General features: G+C 37.3%; 1 protein-coding gene across 4 annotated transcripts in view; it reads right to left on the reverse strand.

Annotated features, from left to right (window-relative positions):
• Nucleotides 1-3,531: 3,531 nt before the first annotated feature.
• PAK3 (p21 (RAC1) activated kinase 3) overlaps nucleotides 3,532-19,565 on the reverse strand; it is a 377,937-nt gene continuing 361,903 nt past the window's right edge. For all 4 annotated transcript variants that reach the window (XM_045817640.1, XM_045817639.1, XM_045817637.1 and 1 more), the window contains 2 exons: nucleotides 12,993-13,130; nucleotides 3,532-10,101 (listed from right to left, as the gene is read on the reverse strand). In XM_045817640.1, coding sequence (XP_045673596.1) covers nucleotides 10,012-10,101; nucleotides 12,993-13,130 — 228 coding nt within the window. In that variant the 3' untranslated portion in view covers nucleotides 3,532-10,011. The remainder of the gene's footprint in view (nucleotides 10,102-12,992; nucleotides 13,131-19,565) is intronic.

Raw genomic sequence — 19,565 nt, forward strand, 5'->3', positions numbered from 1 at the left:
TTAAATATGAGGTGTCTGGAGTTCTGCCTCTTTTTGAGTTCCTCTTGATTGGGACTCTCTGTGTTTCCTGGGTTTGTGTGACTTTTTCTGTCATCAAATTAGGGAAGCTTTCCTTCATTACTTTTTCAAATAGGTTTTCTATCCCTCTCTTGCTCTTCTTCTTCTCCTTCCGGTATCCCTTTTATATGGATATTATTACGTTTCATATTGTCTTGCATTTCTCTTAATCCCTCTTCATTCTTTCTGAGCCTCTTTTCTTTTTCTTGCTCTTTCTGGGTGTTATTTTCTACTTTGTCCTCTAGCTCACTAATCCGACCTTCTGCTTCATCAATCCTGCTTTTCATTCCTTCTACTGTGTTCCTCAGTTCAGAAATGGCATTCTTCATTTCCTCTTGGCCCTTGTTGATAGTTTCTATTTCCTTTTTCATGTTAATATAGTTTGCAGTGAGTTCATTGTATTTTCCCTATAGTTTCTGGTAATTCTCTGTCAGCTCATTGAGCTTCGTGATAACCATTGTTTGAACTCAATATGTGATAGCTGAGTTGCCTCTATTTCATTTAGCATTTTTTCTGCAGCTTCCTTCTTTCCCTTCATTTGGGGATTGTTTCTTTGTTTTCTCATTGTTCGTGGGATTCTTCTTGTTAGCCTCTGTTTCTTAAATTGATCTGTTCTGGTTCCCTGTGATTATGGTGTGAACTTCTGTGGTAGAATACCTGTGAGATTCAGTGGTGCAGTCTCCTTCTTGTATCGTGGTGTTCACAACTTCCTCCTACTCTTTTTTGTGATCAGTTGGAGGAGTAAGGCAAAATGGTTTAAGACAGCAAGACAGTATACTATGATATTTACATTAGCAGCCAGTAGAGAAGAGATGGGATATCCTTTGGCTTCTTATAGTGTTAACCATGATCCTCCACCCCACTATCCACGTTTTAGAAAGGATGGAGAGAAGGTAAGACTCTTATTGGGGATGAAAGGATTGTTAGTTGGATCTAGAAAGCTGTGCGGCTGTGGGAGGTCAGATTCTGAGGTAGGGTTGGAATAATGATTAGTAAATAGGAGTAGCATGTAAACGAATAGAGAGAACCCCCACAATAATAGAATTCAGGAAATTGTGACGTGGGCTGAGATCAGGGAGGGGGGCTGAGTAGTATTTACAATTGTGTAAACTAAGTGTTATTTACAGTAATATTAAAGCAACAATCTTGTGACAGAATCTATGAGATCTAGATAACAATAAGGAGTATAGAACCTTGAGAGGTGTACTAATGGAACACAGATGAAGGATAGTAAGTTATCAACACACTGTGACTGAGATAACAGGGGGAACCTATCTAATGACAGTATAGACAGCCAAGCAAACAAGATTATACAGAAAGAAAAAGAATACCAAAATACTTTTAAAATAAAAAATGTCAGAAAAGTGAGAAAAAGATAATACAAATTTGCAGTAACTTGCAAGCTAAAAAAAAAGGTAAAAAAAGCAGAAGATGGAGTGCAGGAGAGATAAATTTGGAGTGGAAGGAATAATGCTTGGATGAATGGAAGAGAAACATAAGGGATTGAGAGATATAAAAATAAGAAGAATTGAAAAATAAAATGTCACTTAAAACACAAGATAAAATCAATCAACCAACAATAGCCAAAACAAAACAAAACACCTCTTGTTGGTTTCTAACTGGCCAGACCAGTTTTACTGGCCTTGCTGGCTTCAGCAGGCTGAGGGGCGTTTGAAATGCTTATCCCTCTTCCCAGTCAAATCTCAGTAAGTCTCTCAGGTACTATCCCTAGGGCCAGCAGGGCACTCTCCCCAGAGCCAATCTGACTTTCCCCTACAGGACCCTAGGTTTTCCTGAGCAAGCTCTCCTGAGCTCAATGTTTCGGTCTCCTGGGCTCCAAGGCCCCACAGGGCTCCTGTGTCTTTTCAGTTTCAGATGCAATATCTGGGGATGGGAAGATGCGCTCTTCCCCCAAATTTCACTGCGGCGGGTGCTATGTTCTCAGGAAGCACTCACAACTTTTCTGGATTCATGGTGCAATCTCTGGGGATTGTAAAGGGGTGTGCCCATCCACCAAATTTTTCAGTTTCGGGCTCTAGGAACGCTCTAAGTGTCACATCCCTTCCGGGTTCACAGCGCAAGAGTCAGGATTCCTGAGGGGCCCTACGCTTCCACAGTTCACCACTGCAGGCTCCAGAAACCTGGGAACGCCACGTCCTTTCCTTTTTTGGGGCTGTGAGGTCTGGGTTTTCCACTGATCCACACTCCCACTGGGCTGGGGGGTGCGGGCGCACTTCTAGGCCGCCCCTGGTCATGCCGGCTGGAGGCACTCACTTCTCCCAGGGCTATGGGTGGGTGCTTGCAGCCCCTGCACAATTGTCTCCCAGTCCAACTCCCCTCTCTCTATGCCTTCAAGCCACAAGGTCTCCCCTGGTGTTGCTCAACCCCTGTAGTCTGGGGAGGGAACAGCGACTCTGCTGTCCCGGGTGCCCTGAGGCAGACCAGGGAGCAACAGGCTTGGGGACTGCAACCCCCCTAGTCCCCTAGCTGATCCCTGGGTCCCTGTTGTCCTGAAGCAGTCTCCTTACTTTCTGGTTTTTCAATGTCTGCTATAATTTTTGATGTCCTGTTTTCAAAAATGTTTCAGTAACCTAGGCCACTTGCTCTGTTCCTCCGCCGATCCGCGAGTTTCCCTTTCCTGCACAGAAGCCGAGAATCATGCTCCCTGGAGCAAAGCCGCCATCTTACTTTATATTTTCCTTATATTTCATATGTTGGGCACAGTGCCCAACATATAGCAGGAGGTGAAGATATATTTTTTGAGTGAAAGAGTGAGTGAGTGAATGTATTTCTTGGTAATGTGAATTTGGAATTTTTCTGCTGACTTGTAGACCTTGATACTAGATATAAGATGAAAACTAAACATTACACATGGTTTAACATGTTTAGAATTTTCCAAGCAGAAAGAACATGTTTAGAATTTTCCAAGCAGAAAGATGAACAGGCTGACAGTGTCCAGAGGGGAGAGGGGAGGGTATTTTAGGGGGAAAGGGGAAGGGTTTGCAGGAACAAGTATAAAGGACACATGAACAAAAACTAGGGGCAGGTGGAAATGGGAGGGAGGTGGAGAGGACTGGGTGTGTGGGCTGGGATGGGAGTAAAAGATAGAAAATTGAACTTGAACAACAATTAAAATAAAAATTTAAGAAGATGAACAAAATATATATTTATTACATATTATTTCCTTTTGCAGTTTTCCTTCACCTAAGTCTTATATCTGCCAGGCTTTTGCCCTCCATTGAGTGTACATATTTGTCTACCTGAATTGTTCTATGTAAGCAATAGATAGAGACTGTGTCTGATCTATTTGTGGCAGACTCCACAGGACATTTCTTATATTGCATTTCCCGGCCTTGACACCTGTGAGTGCTGCATTTCAACCTGTGAAGTAGGTAAAATCGCAAATGTTGAAAAGGTGGGGGAAAGGTGACAGAAAGGAGAAGTACCAGCTCATTGATGCTTGTTATTTTTATTTGTAATACTTTAGGTCCAAGTTTCAAACTGCAATATTTTTACACTCAACACACAGTCATGCACAATCCATATTTCAACTTTCTATTGCTTCAACCACAATTTAAAATAACAATATTGGAAACAAAAAAGTTCTTAAAAAGATAAAATGCTGAGGTCAGAAGGATGGAATCATTCCATCAGCAGGTCTACAAAAGGAATAACTTACTTAAAAACCAACCAAACAAAAAGACCATAAATATCTTTAATCCAGAGTTACAGAAGAATTTCACTATACATTGGTTTACAGATAACATTTTAACAAAAGTAATGCACAGCCAAATGAGATACAATTCTGATAAACATTGAAAATGTAGATCCTCCTCAACTTACTTTGTCTGGATATTATGAGAATAATCTCAGTAGACATCAGTACCCTGTGATCTGGCTCCTTCTTGCTGATGTACTGAGATTTAAAACTCAACCCCCTAATGGTTATAGGATTCTGTGAAAGATCTTATAATCATTAATGAATATAGTATATGTGGTCCATAAAGCACACCACACACAATGAACTTGAATTTTTCACTTAGGGCTGGTTGGCACTCTACTATAGGCAAGGAATTGGGACTGTCTGCTAACTACTGTCCAATTTACCCTCTTTCCAGCAGCATGCTCATATAAATGGCCAATCATCATGGGAATTATAATCAGAAATGCTATCTTTGGTTCCCAACAAGTAGATTTGTCAACATTCCTTAATGCTGATAGCATGTAATTACATTTTTATCTCTCTCTTTGCAACCTGCAAGTATGTAAGTCCACTCTTAGTAGTAGTCCCAATCATGACAATACATGGCTTCTGCCATCTTGTGCCGCTTATGAAGTAAATTCTATAAAGCCTAGCATTGCTTCATTGGAAAGAAGAGGCTCAAGTATAGTTCTGTTCTAGCAAGTGTGACAGTGTATTTTTGTTCTAGTTGAAAATACTGGCTACAGCTTAATAAAAACCAGACTTTACATACAGAGTGCATATAAAATGAAAACTGGGGACACTCAACAGAAAAGTGGACATTAAAACCAAACTAAGACAAAACAAAACAACATGAAGGAATTGGAAGGCTGCCACAAGTTTTTTCAACATTCCCTAGTAGTAATAACCTGATTTACTTGAGTTTTTCATCAACTTTCATAGTGCTATTGTTTAACTGCCACATAAGAGATCCAGGCTTAAACATGTAATATTTGCCATCACTTTAAGCAGGTTGAATTTACAAGGCACCTATAATACCACAGAATGTTAGAACTTTTGGAAAGACCCTAGAGATCATCTAGTCCAATACTCTTATTTTACAGATAAAGAAATAGCCATGACAAGGCTAAGTGACTTGCCAAAGATCACACAGTAACAGAATCCATGTCTCCTTACTCCTAAACAAACACTCCTTCCATTACATCTGACATTCTCTACAATTGCTGTTCCTTTCCTTTTAGGTACTAAATGAGGTGAACATGGTAACTGCCTTACTGTTGGTATTATGGGATAGCAGTTACCTGATGGCAGCTTCCAAAGGAGACTCTGATGGCACTAACCAGTTTCAATAAGTTTATCTTGTAAGTTCAACTATATTACATGGCAGTAAATGTTATTTGTATTATAGTATACTTGTACAAAGAAGTGTGCACATGGAGGTGATATTTCAGTTTCCACATTTTCAGATTCAGTTAGATAATGTTCAATATTAAACAGACATTCCCAATGCATGAGGAGTTGGGTTATATTTATTTAGTTACCAAAGGAGTGTGGGATCAGAAAAAGAGAGAAAAAAATTGAAGTTAACCAACTAAATGATTATATATCATTAACAATTCTCTTATGAAAAAAAATCTTTCTTAGGAAAAATGTTTCAATCATTTCCAAGGCCCCATATTTCCATCCCAATCCACATGCAAATATATGTTCAGAATTGTGTGTTAAGTTCACTCAAAAATCCAAAGCCTATTAGACTGTCAATTTACAAATGCTGAAATGCAGTCCTCTTGCTCAGAGATTAGGAGAAGCTCGCATCACAGGACATGCCTTTACTTAATTGAATATTAACTTCAAGTACCTTAGAAAAGGACCATGGCATTCAACTGGGGATAGCAGGGTTAAGACTTCCATATATTGAGAATGGTCAGTGAAAAGCCTGTGGTTCTCTGTGGTACAAGATCTGCTCTTGGCAGAACTGAGTAACATCTGAGATTACTACCTCATTATAAAATACCTCACCTAAAATTTCTTTGGTGTGTTACAAGGAAATTCCTCTCTTTCGGTAGATAGTCTCCCTTTTCTCTTTAACAATGATAACTACTGCATACAACCTATAATCAAGCTGTACAGTAAGTCCATGGTGGCCATCTCAGACCAAAGCTAACAGGACTGTGACTGAATGCCAACAGGCAAATGCAGTTCTAAATATTTGTCTTAATGTTTTCATAGTTAGCTTTTAGTTGCAAGTCATAAGACTTCTACTGCAATCAATGGGAATTGCCTACTGGTCATTAAAAAAATCCTACCTGAATGATATAATATCCTGTCACACAAGGAAATATTGGGATTTGGAAATTTTGTCCTTCTATTCTCCAAAATTCAACTTGAAACTCTGCTAAAATGATCCAGAAAGGTGATACCTGAAATACCTATTATCAAGGGAGACTAATCAAATGTCACCTCTCCAATAAAGTAACTGAAACAGAAACCTTGAAGGTCATACCAAAGTGGAGAGCAGCCAGTTTTAAAGCAGAAGGAGGTGTTTGGAGTTGTAATGGTGACATCTACATAGCTTTAACTCAGAGATAATAATCCCCTAAGAAAGGAAATGCCACACCGAGTGTGCAGCAACATCAGTGCCCAAGCAAATATAAAACCTATGAAATAATTGTAACAAGCAGATATTTGTGCCCTGCATGCTCTGGGCTCTTGTTTCTGGCATCTTTTCTATTTTTCTATTGTCCCCTTTCTGATGTTTATTATAAAGCAATATTATAACAAAATCAGAATTTTTTTTGCATAATCCCATCACCTTAACTGATTTCAATTCTCTATGTTCCCAATCTTTGTCCATGTGCACACTTATTTTTACATAGTTGTAATTTCTGTTTATGTTATTTAAAAATGATTTACAGAGTCTCTGTGAGAACTTGCAGCCTCATTAGAAATGAATAACCCACTGAGCAATGGAATACAATTATTTACATGATCTTTGAGCTGAGATATATCCTTTATAGACAAACTTCTCAAACTACCAAAACATATATATATAGACAACAGGAAGCAATTTAATATTTATTTTTGTTTTAGCAATGGAATGTGCTTCACAGGGGAGGGATAGATGTGGGAATCAGCTGGTTCAACTCAAATAACGGAGCACAATTCACAAGCCTGAAAGAAATCTGAATAACACGATTAAAGAATAAATACTTGAGCTAAATCTTCATATGTGACTTGGCCATCCAGTAGCCAAAATGGAACATGGATGCACAAGTATTTACAATGACACACAGATGAGATCAGCAAGAATGAAGTCATTACCCAGCAAGCTGACTGATTTGAGAATATTATGTCATCCAAATATCCTCAGAGGATTAGGACAACTCACTGGATCCTTGTTACAACATTAATGTTCTTTTTTTCTTAAATACATAATCTCTTCTGTGCTTCTCACCCTTCCCTGACTTCCCACTGCCCTATCCCTATCTCAGGACATTTTGCAATCAACATTCCACAGTGTGCCCTCATTATCTCAGATCACACTAGCAACTTGAAAGATCTGGATAGACTCACCTGTGTCAAGATGAGCTTTTAAAAAAAAATCCAGGGTAAGGGAATAAACGATTAACCATCTAGAATCCAAGTTGTTCAAGTGTACCAAATGTGAATTCTTCAGCATCATTTTGGCAGGAGAAACAGCTTCTCTCTAATACTTACTAGAAATATACATAACTCTCCAACACAGGGAAGGGTCTTCAGAAACTGTTTTTATTTTAACTTTTACATAGATATAAATTTGTAAGAGTAAAGCCTATTGGAATATATTATAAAATCTTGGTACAGTAGAATGTGACAAAGAAGTACCTGGATCCTCCTGGTTAATATGCTGAATTAAAAGCATAAAAGAGCCGCCATTTCTCTGCTTACAGTGAGCTGAAGGATCAGGGCTCCAGGTCTCCCTCACCACAAAAGACCTTTATGACATAAAAGGGGTGCTAATTGTCAACTAGGAATTTCCAACCAGGTTTGGGGCTCTTTCCATTGGAAGGCCATAGTTATCAATGTTCTGAATTCTATCTGTATCCCAGGTATTATTTCATTGAATTCCCTGGCACTGTGAATGGGAAAAAATTAAAAATACTTAATTTTAAATGAAATAAAAATGACCCCCCTTTCATTAGGACAGCATGGCATTAAAATATTCAGGTTCAGCCATGATTTTGCAAAATATAATGTGGTATGCTTCAAAGTAATATTTTCATTTGATTTTCTTTTCACATTTGTTGTTTTATTCCACTGTGGACATTGCTCAGGGGTTCAAGTCCCTCCCAAATTTTATAGTCAAAGAAAACAATAGGAAAATAGGAAATCCACCAATGGTGTCATTTCCTAAATATAAACATGCATTATATGGTTAGCAGAAACTTTCTAATGAAAGTGCTTCCATTTTAAGGAATAGAAAATGGTTAGATGGATGGATGTACCTTGGCAAAGAAGGAGAGAGGCCTAAGGCACTGATCTCTTTCTCCCTCTTGCTGCATATAGATAGGCTCTATTCATATTCTTGATATACTACTAATCAAGAAGACTTCTACAACAAATTGCTAACTTTTCAAAGGCTTAGAGGAACAACTTTGCAGAATTTATAAAATTTGACAATTCATTGAAAAGAGAAGTATATCCTTTTCTATGCTAACACCCTCCAGATGTTTTTCTACTGTCAAAAGATTCAGGAAGTTCTAATTGTTAATTTTTTAATAAATAGCCACATGGTGAAATGATAGTCAAATTTTCATATCTTCTCTAAGCCACAAAAGGAATTCAGTTGGATTTTTGTTCCTTGGGACATATGACTGCACACCCTAATTATTTTCACTGGAGAACTTCCAGATCTTTATGAGCACGTTTCTCAAATTCAAAAACCCAAAAGACTAAGTATGAACACACTATAACTTGAAACAGAAATTGGTGACATATAGGGAAAATGGGAACAAATTCTTATGGCCAATGGTCATTGGGACATAATTTTCACTGACCTCCCATTTCTTACAGAGTTGAATGCTTACAAAAATATCTCTGTTTTCCAGACCTTTTAAAATTTTTTAAATGTTATAAGTTGTCAAAATAATTTTTTCATAAGCAAATGTTGGTTAATGGGTCTGTTTCTTCCTGATGTGTTTATTTTACAGTGCACATGTTTCACAAGCACAAGGGAGAATTAAACTAGGTATTTTTTTATCTTTGTTTACTTACTGTCCAAGAAGGATTTCAGTACTTACTGTTTATTTTCCTTTTGGCTCTCAGAGAGAGTCCCATCTTTGCTTAAGTATGGTTTCTCCTATGAAGATTTCCTAAGTTTAGTACCTGGGCTCACTCAACAGGAATACAACAGTTTTGACATATCTTTTTTCAGTTATCATGAAGTTGAACAAGCTAATTTATATAAATGTTAAATCAACTACCTCTTAAGCATTATCATGAAAATATGACAGGATTTCACCATTAGAGCTTTATTTAGATATACAGTTTTGATAGCCTTTCCTGAACACACATATTTCTCCTTGCTTTTGGAAAGTATCTTAAAATACACCTTTTCCAATGCAAGTGCAGAAAAACAGGTACACAAACCAAGCCACCACTATAGAATATAGAAGAAGAAGAAAAAATTGCAACTCTAATAGGGCATGGACTTCCACATGTTCACACAGTACTTGCTATTTTTTTTGTTCATTTGTTTTGTTTTTTTTTGTTGTTTTTTTTGTGTGTTTTTTGGCTTTCTTTTTATAAAAAACATTTTGATATTTTCTTCTGAACATCTAATGACAATGCAAGTGAAAAACATCACATTGGGTAAGGAATTTTGAAGGAGGCTCGAATGCAAGAGGGACTACTCTCTAACTTAAAAAACAAACACAACACTATGAAGAGGGAGTGTGCACCTTTGAGAAATCTTTTTCTTCAAAGTGAATGCACAAAATGAGAGGATTCACTACTGGCTCTTTCGCTTCACGGTGGAAGTGTCCACTTTATGGACACTTCGGCATTGCTGCCCTGTTTGGGCTGCGATTCAGGCTTACAAATAAATTACATAATCTGAAGGAGTAGGAAAAAGGCTTATAAGAAGTTTCTAGTCATTTGAAAGTTAAAGAACCCCCACCCCCATTTGACTATCTTTCTTCCATTGTTCCTGAAGCAGAGTTTTATTTTAGTCTTACTCATGAGGGAGATGGTGTAGGGTAAGTCTTTCAGTCCTAGCGGCTGCTGTTCTTAATTGCTTCCTTTGCAGCAATAATCAGAGGAGTCAGGCTGGAGAGAGGTTTGGCTAATTTTAAAAATGGATGCTGCAAAAAAAAGAGGAATTACTTGAATTATTTCCTGCAACAAGTATAATACTTTACATTTTCAAGCAGTCCTTTTTCATTAACATGTATTTTGAGCACCCAATTAAATATTTTATTAAAATAGTGCCAGCTTTTGTCCTTCAGTGTTATGAAACCTTCTGGAAGCTGACTGGCAGAGTTCGAAATTTGAGTTGGGGTCTTGTAAAATCTCAGTGTTTACAACAGTCTAACTTTTTGAATTTTTTAAGACTGATGATTTTATCTAGAGCAGCTCTTATACTTGGAAAAATGTCTTTGACCTTGACTTTGAAACCAATGGCTTCCTAACTGCTAAAGCCAACAGCTATGCCTCTATCATTTCACTTTTGGCTCCTCTGCAGTACTTAATACAAGTGAATATCTCTTCCTTATTTGAAATGGTTTTCTCTTTTGACATTCTACTATCTTGGTTCTCTTCCACAAGCATGTTCACTGACTACTCTCTCCCATCTTCTTCCCTGGTTTCACCTCCTCCCATCTCCCATATACCAGTACTAGTCTCTCATCACCTTCTTTTTCTAAGTTAATTCCTTTGAGAGCTCACTTACTTTCATGGTTTCAACCACTCATCAGCTTTATGGGGATAACTCCCAAATCTATATTGTGTGACCTGGTCTCTTTCCTTAATTTTGGTCCTATTTCTTCAATTGCCTGCTGGATATTTCCTTTTAAATGTCCTTCTGTCACCTTGAATTCAGCATTTAAAAACACATGTTAAACACTCCTACCTGGGGCCTCTTGTGTGATGTAAACCACAGAGGATTTGGAGTAAGAGTACTTAAATTCAGTCCTCTCTACTTATTACAATGGTTAAATCAGTTAAGGTAAATGCCAGTTCCTTGTAGACTACATAGAAGCAAATACATCCTGCCATTGTATTATTCTCTATCACTTTTCTTTTACTGAATGTTACCAGTGGTTTTATATTCTGAAGTCTCTTTTATCTTCCTCTGCCTTATGTTCTACATGAAATCAGCTACCAAGTACTTCCTTCTCAATGTTCCTCAAAATGATCTGTTGCCTTCCCTAGTTCAGGCCTAATCAACTTTAATTCTGAACTATAACAATAATTCCCCCTTGATCTTCCTTGCTTATTTTTTTTTCCTGTTGCTAATTCTTATCACATACTACCAGATTACTCTTTTTTAAACACACAGCTTCCATCATGTGATTCCCTGAGATATCTTCAGTATTTCCCCACTGCCTATATTCCTAATTCTTTAGCCTGGTGTTCAAGGCCCTCAATGGTCTTATCTCTTGCAAATTCCTACTTGAACTCTTCAGCTATACTTTCTATTTTCTGTTCTCTTAAACCTTGCCTACATGACTTTGGTCACAATATAGCGGTGCCATCTGTAATTCCTTCTCCCCTTTTCTTTAACCTATTTTAAATTGATCTGTCTTTCAACACCCAGCAGAACTCCTTCCTGTTTTTAGACATTTTCTGATTGCCTATTGAATAATGGCATTTACTGTTTGAACAGTCACTTGGTTTGAATGAATATCTAAACAAATTTGCATTTTTATGTACCCAAGAGATTATGAACTTCTGGAGAGGAGAAATCATCATGCCTTTAACAGGTTTATATCACACACTGTACTTAAGCCTTGCAAAAAGGAGTTGTTCAATAAATATCAATTAATGGACAGAGAACTGGCTTAGGCCATATAGAAAGTAACACAAATATTCAATACCTGTGTCTTTTCTCAAGCCTTCTAGTGGTATGAATGTCATACATCTCTTTACTTTCTAACCTCTAAACTGGGCATTGATAAACTAAAGTCAGAGAATGAAGTCATATGGACTTAAGGTGATATACAGGTTATTGCTAATATAAATAAAATGAAGAGATGCAACAAACTATTCAATTTAGACTCAATATAGTTTTACATCAGCTATCTCACTGGTTCAGATAAAAGTACTATGAGGGATGGATGAACTAGATAATTGATTGAATTATCTATGTGACCATATAGCTACACCATGAAAACCACTATCTTTTTTTATCCTTGGAACATGTATCAGGATGTATATGTGGGGTGGTGAGAGGAGTGAAAAGATGTGGAAGTGAAGCACTTAAAAGTTCAGGTTTTTCATCTGTAATTTGAGATAGGATTAACTAAAGGATTCATAAAGGGCCATTCCCGATTTGACATTTTAGGGTCCTAGAAGGGCCTGTGAAATGCTCATAAGTAGCAGAAAAGAAAAGGTGTAGCTTCTTTAATTCCTCCAAATAGGTTTATCCCTGGTGTGAATTGGGTTGGGGGATATTTTTTGCCTGGTCTCTGTCAGGAGGGAGTTTAGAAGCAATGGAAATAGTTCTTTATTTTATTTTTTTTCCCTAGAATTGGCCGAGTCTGTGGTTGTGCCTTTTGTTTAACCTGACCGTGTGTTCAAAGTCTCAGAAAGAACAATCAATCACTGTTCTCAAATATTACAGAGCTTGATACATGTCCCAGCAATGAAGCTACATGTGTAATACCACACTTGTGTTGCTTTATCAATATGAATAAAGGTATACCTTGTTTCATGGCCCTTCACCTTATTGCACTTCATGGATGTTGCATTTTTTTCACAAATTGAAGGTAAGATGCACCCCCCACCACCACCAACAAAATGATTATTGTAGTAGTCAGACAGACATGAACAGAGCAAGGACAATGGGCCAGGTACAGATGGTCAGCAGGGCTGGAAGCCCTGGGTGCTCAGCAACAGGCAAAACTGGGAAAACAAAGACCTCCAGGATGACCTTTCCTCCCCTAGCATATTATTTGTCATGTGGTTTAGACACCCTGACCTTTCATTTCTCTGGTCATGCAGTTTGGATGTAATTGTCCTACTTTATTTTCACCTGTAAAAGCTCCTTGGCAGATCCTCGCCTATCCACATCCATCTCAAGACAGTGATTTAAAAAGTCACGGAATACAGCTGACAGTCTTTCAGGATTCTGGAGCTCTGGGGTTCCATTGGTAGCTATCAGATATAATGCCTATAGGAAACAAAATTAGAGAAATCTATTCAGCACATACGTATTAAGATTATGAAGTGGCATAAAAGGTACAAATCCAGTTTCTTCTGCTTTATTCAGTGGGTCTTAAAAATTCCAGTATACAGAATGTCATTGACGTACATTTCAAAGCTTCTATAACCTTTAGTTATTACTCTTGGCAGTAAGTGACAAGACATCAAGATGTCCCACCCCACAAAATTTGGAAATAAGGTTATGTTTGTCCTCTGAAAGTTAAACCAGTAAAAATCCATATACTATAATTAATGTGTGATTAACCACCTAGGAAATTAAACCAAGAATTGCCTGTAAATCTGTGATTCTGAAGAGCTGGGAAACATACACATCAAATCATGTTGATCTGACTATGTATAACCCCTGAAAGGCATGGTTGCAAAGGATATTGTGATTTATTAAGTGTTTATCTCATTTAAAGAATACTTGTGAGTAACCCAGGGATGAGCAGAGTCCATTATAGCATTAGAGAAGTATAAAAACCAGAAGATGGCAGTGCCTGGATGAGCGATAACCTGTAAGGCTCAAAAACTCAAGTACTTTTATACTGTGTCAGATGTACCTCTATAGATTTTAATTACATTTCCCATGAAGGTTTACCTATGAGAAAAGCTCATGTTAGTAGCCCTGGAATCTGGCAATTATGTATCCTACTATAAAATAATAAGTTGCTACTATATCATTGAAATCACTGTTGTACAAGGCTACCAGAGATATCTATCTACTCATGGTGAGCTGAAATAACCAAGGGACCTAGTCTTCAAGGCATAGAGTCGGACCTGAGACCATGATTAATTCACAAATTCCATCGTTCAAAGGCTCTTGATAGCCAAAAAAGATGGCCATTCCTCATGACTCCTCTAAGCAAACAGTTCTAGAGCACTAAGTATGCTTCAGCAATTTTTAGACATTGGAAGATCCAAAGATATTGGGTTGGCCAAAAAGTCCATTTAGTTTCTTTTTCTGTAAAATAAAAGACACATTTTTCATTTTCACCAATAACTTTATTGATTTGGATATTTTAAGTGTGTTGGCCTCTTTCCTATGTGATAGAACATTGATTGTTCTCAATTAATGTCTCGAGTAGATTGCTATCAACTTCAACTGGTCACTCGAGCATGCAACGTCATCCAACGAGAAATATCCAGCATGAAATTTTGCAAATCACTTTTGACACGTTTGATCAGTCACAACACCTTCTCCATACACTGTGCAAATCTTTTTTTTTTTTTTTTTTTTGCGTTTCAGTTGGTTTTTACCTTTCTGGAAATAATAAAGCATAATATGCTGAACATGTTGCATATTTTATCCCATCTTCAATATGAAAATGACTTCACAAACATTCACCAATTGTGATGTTTTTAAAAAATGCACACTGATATGACAGCTGTCACAATACAATCGAACACAATTGTTTTGAATGAAGTTAAAGACAACTAAGTGCTACTAGAGCCATCTTACAAAAAAAAAACAACAACAAAAACAAATGAACTTTTTGGCCAACCCAATATATAGAGAATGTTCTACTTTCAAAGATCACACAATTTAGTGAGGGAGAGAGACATAGCTTCAAGACAGTGAGACAAGACCTAATCAAGGAACATAGCAAGTGCTAAGTAAACACAAGGATGAAGCAATTTACACCAGAGCTAAGAGCTTCACATAAGACATTGGCATTTGAAAAGTATCTTGAAGATTAAGTAGGGATTTTCCTGCAGGTACTGCCACCAGGGTTATGCCTGCCTATGCAACCAACCTCCTAACTATTACACAAACACATTCTCTCCTTAACTTGCTTGGGCTTTGCGGCAAATTATCAACTCCCCTCCCTTTTCCCAAGCATGGCTCCTAATAGTATTATTAAAAGTATTTTTTATTAAAGTCCTTTCCCAAGCCAGTTTTCATCAGATGATAAGAAGATCTCTCCTTTTAAGAAACTTCCACAGATGTACTTTAGATAGGGTTAGGAAGGAGTGTTTAATCTTGTGGCTGCCAACCTATAGCGTGCACTAGAATCACCTAGAGAGCTTGTTAAAACACAGATTCCTGGGCCACCTCATTGTAAATCAGATTCAGTAAATCTGGAGAGGGCCCCAAGAATTTTTGTTCTAACAAGTTCCCTTTTTGATGCAGAAGCTTGTGGTTCCAGGATCACACTTTGAGAACTGGTTTAATACACCCAGCTAATTAAGCAATAGGATACACTGGAAATTCCCACAATCACCTGGGTAGATTTAAAAGATTCCCCATGCCCACTTCTCAACTCAGGCCAATTAAGTAAAAGTCTCAGCGTGGAACCCAGGCACTGGTAATTTTTTTAAGCTCTCCAGAAGATTACAACTTACAGCCAACATTGAGAAACGCTGCCCAAGGACTTGCAGCCCACTTAATAACTCAGAATCTTTGCATCACAAATACAATGAAGATGAGAGCCACAAAATCCCATAGAGGGGGGATTATTTTGCATTGTAATGAGTGAGAATTACAATGCCACATACTTCTCTAGGATGAGATGAAACTTTCTCTTTTTTCCCCAAAAATATTAAAGAAACCCACATGTGAATTCACCCTCCTCCAAACAAATAGCTTCCTTTCCCTCACCCTTCCTATCTAATTTTAAATTCTTTTAAATTCATAATTTCAAATTAATGAACAGCAAATGCAGGTGGTAGCTATTAGCACTTCCATGCCAAAATACAAGCCAGTATCAAATCTAGTCTTGACTAAAAGGAGCTAGTATAGAAAAAGAATGCTTTTAGGAAATCACGAATAGTACTAAAATCAAATGGTGCACAATCATAGCAGATAAATTTAAGTTCAGAGTGCTTTTAATCCTTGGATAATAAGTGCTTGAAGCATTTGTTCTCACAAACCATTTCAGTTCCTTTATTAAAAGAAAACTGGTTACTGCAAATTAAACTCACTGCCTCCTCCCAAAACTCTCTTATTTCGATGGGCCACAATTCTGCCACACTCTCTAGCCTTTGCTTCCTTTCTCTCTGCTCTGTAGCCAAGCCCAGTCTTAAACAAACACATCTCTTTTCCTTCTTTCCACCTTGCCTAGATCTCTTTGCATGTCATACTGTTTCATTTTCTCACTTTTCATTCAGTATTCTTAGCTCAATACATTCTACTCTATATACTATTGTTCCTCACAAGTACAGATACATCTCTACCCAAGTTCTTCTCACCTCTCTTCAGTCCATGCCTAATTACCTCAGGAAATGCATGCCTCTATTTCCATTCCATTTATGAATAAAAAATGACCCTGATAATAGTGAAGCCTGAATGGTCTTAGTGATACAGTGCAGCAAGGGAAAAGAATTGTCATGTAATATGAAGGAGAATCAACAGTAATAAGGATAGTGCTATGAACTGCTGCAGAACTTCAAAGAATACATGTGCCCTCTTCTGAATTTCTATAAAAAGAATGGCTGTAGTTTTTGTTGGGGGATGGGACTGATGGTGGGTGAGAAGGGGTCTTAGTTGGCAGCATAGCACGTGATTCCTGCAGGGTGAATAGTGTCACTAACATAGGTATCAAATGCAAGTCTGCCTTTTACTTAACATAGTATCATAAATATTGTTTGTTGTTTTTAAATTTGCTCAAGAAGTATAATTTTAAGAATTGCATAATAGTTCAGTATAGGGATATACTATAGTTAATATTGTTGGACTGATTTTAAATGCACGTACTAAGAAAAAGGTTGAAAGGAAACACCAATATGGTAACAGTGGTTCCCTCTGGGTGGTAGGATTAATTTTTGAAACATATATTTCAATTTTCCAAATTTTGTACAATGAACATGGCTGCTTCTGTTATTTTTAAAAACTCTTAAAACATCACTTAAAAATGAAGGTAAAAGGCTGTGCTGTCCAATTTAAACAAAATTCCTTATTTTTTTTTTCTCTTTGTGTTCCTAGGATTGAATCTGCTTTTCATCTAGTACTACCCCTTGAAGGAAAGAAAAGCTCAGATGATTTCTTTTTCAACTATCGTTTTTGTTTTAATCAAAACAGTATTACTTTTCAACTAATTTCCATCATAAAAATCCACACTTTCAATTATTATTATAGGCTGCACTGGCTTTTGTGGACTTGTCTGGGAACAAATTCACTATGCATATGCATCTTCTATGGGAACATGCATTCTGAGTTTCAAATAATTAACTTAAAAATGAACTTTTGTAATATATCCTGTGTGTTAGCTATAAAAAGAAAATTGTTGTCAACAGCCACGCTAATGAAAGACAAATACAACTGTATATAATAATCAGGGGAAAAAAAGGATTTTACTAGCAAAGTTGTCTTAGCTGAAGAAAGATTGAGGAAAATATATCTAGGCATGAGTGATCACATTTTGGTTTTATCTGAGTTAGTGGAAACTCAAAGAAAGTGGGATGGTTATTAGAAATTAGACTAGAGATTTCCTTTTTAGTTGGTTGCTTCTTAAGAAACCCACTTGAGTTCAACTTCCTCATCCAGCAACCTGCCTCTCCTTCACTCTTACTGTAACCACTAACTTCTGTTACTACAACCTATAGAAATGTTTTTCATACTCAACAATTTCTCTCCATATCCACTGTCTCTGCTTAAGGCTGAGTTTCCCTCAGACTGTTCCATAGCTTGCTGATTGATTTTCTTTACTCAAGCCTTTCAGTCCATTCTCCTTACCAATCTATCTCATCAGAGACCTCATCATGTTATCCATCTCTCTGCTTTGAAAATTTTTGGTGACTCCCCATGGTCCATAGAAGTGTTTTTAAAGTTACTTTCCCCCAAATTCTCCTTAAAGGCAGCTAAGAGGAAGAAAAGGTGGGAGACGGAGATAAGTACAGAGATTCTAGGACCCTGTGCCCACACATATCTATTTCAATGTGAGAAATATATTTTTTATTTTTTTATTTATGCATCCAAGCAAAGCTTCATCTGAACCAAGGAAGCACTATAGTCATATGAAAACTACTGGTCCTTAGGACATAGTAAAGATTCCTTAGCAAGGTATACAATGTCCTTCACGATTTGGCACCTGCCCACCCTTCCTACCCTTATCTGTTTTCTTCTTACCCTGGAACCCTTCTTACCTCAACCCCACACACATGTGCCTGTTGCCCAAAGCCATACACACCAATTTGTTCATCATTCCCATAATAGGAAATGTTCTTTCATATCTGAATAAAATTCTATCCCTATTTCCCTTAGGTGCCTGGTGAAATTATACTTGTTTTTTAAGCTCTATTTCAAATGGCACTTCCTTTTTATAGTCTCTCAATCTGTCCCTGATAGATATAGTGATCAACCACCTCAGTTTTCTGAGAACTATCCTAGGTTTTAGCACTGAAGGCCCTGTGTCCCTCAATACCAAGCAAAACAGGATAACTGGTCACCCTACAGATAGAGTTAGCCACTTCCTCCCTTGAGTTACCAGAGTCCTTTGTTCATATGCCCATTTTTGTACTGTATTGTGAATACTTGTTATGTCTCTTTAGGTCTGGCATCCTGGAATGTGAAGGTTGAAATTGTGCCTTTATCACCTATGGATTTCATGGCAATGGACTCAAAATAGTTGTTCAATAAATATTTTGTTGATGAATGAAATGAGAGACAAAATATATAAATAAATGTAACTGAACTGGGAGTATAACAGACGATATACAAAGTGTGAAAGCTCAGAACCCAAAGTAAATTTTAAACATGTAAGAAAATACACAGAGAATGACCAAGGCAAGTTTTTGTAGTTGAAAAGGCCTGGCATGTGATAACTTCTGACTAATCACTTCCCAGTGTGGGCTAAGGAAGAGGGCTCCATGAGCAGTGATGTAAGGAGATACCATTAAAAGGAGGAAAAACTGGAAAAAGATGACCAAAACAGGAAGGGGAAAAACAAGTGCTCTCCGGAACTTGGAACATAATTCAGAAACTTAGTTTTCTCTGACTGATCTTGAACAGAGAAGGTGGTTTTGATTAATCTTCTGTTATATAATTGAACAAGGTCTGTTTAATTTCTAAGGTAAGGTAATATAGGACCTATGATCTTATTTATAATCTTAGAAAGACAACCTTTGGCTAAAAAAATGGTGTCCTTCTTCATTGTGATATACCTAGAAGCTTGTGATGTTCTGGAATTCTTAGTGGTTCAAATCTCTAAGTGACACAAAGATCACAGTTTTCACTGATCCCAATGTGCAACTAAATACACCTAAGTACTCGGAGAAAATCACTTTGTCCAGTTGAAGGAATAATTCAATTTACCTTATTGGCAATTTCCTCAGTTAAAAAAGATCAAAGCAGTCATCTTAGAAGTTAACCACATTTCTTCAAAACAATCCATTTATACCCAATAAATTTGCATTAAAGCACTTTTGCAATAGGACTATTTAGTTAAAAAGTTTCAGTTTGTGA

Source organism: Phyllostomus hastatus, unplaced genomic scaffold (genome assembly GCF_019186645.2).
Source record: "Phyllostomus hastatus isolate PE091 unplaced genomic scaffold, TTU_PhHast_1.1 phas_scaffold_28, whole genome shotgun sequence".
NCBI lineage: Eukaryota > Metazoa > Chordata > Mammalia > Chiroptera > Phyllostomidae > Phyllostomus > Phyllostomus hastatus.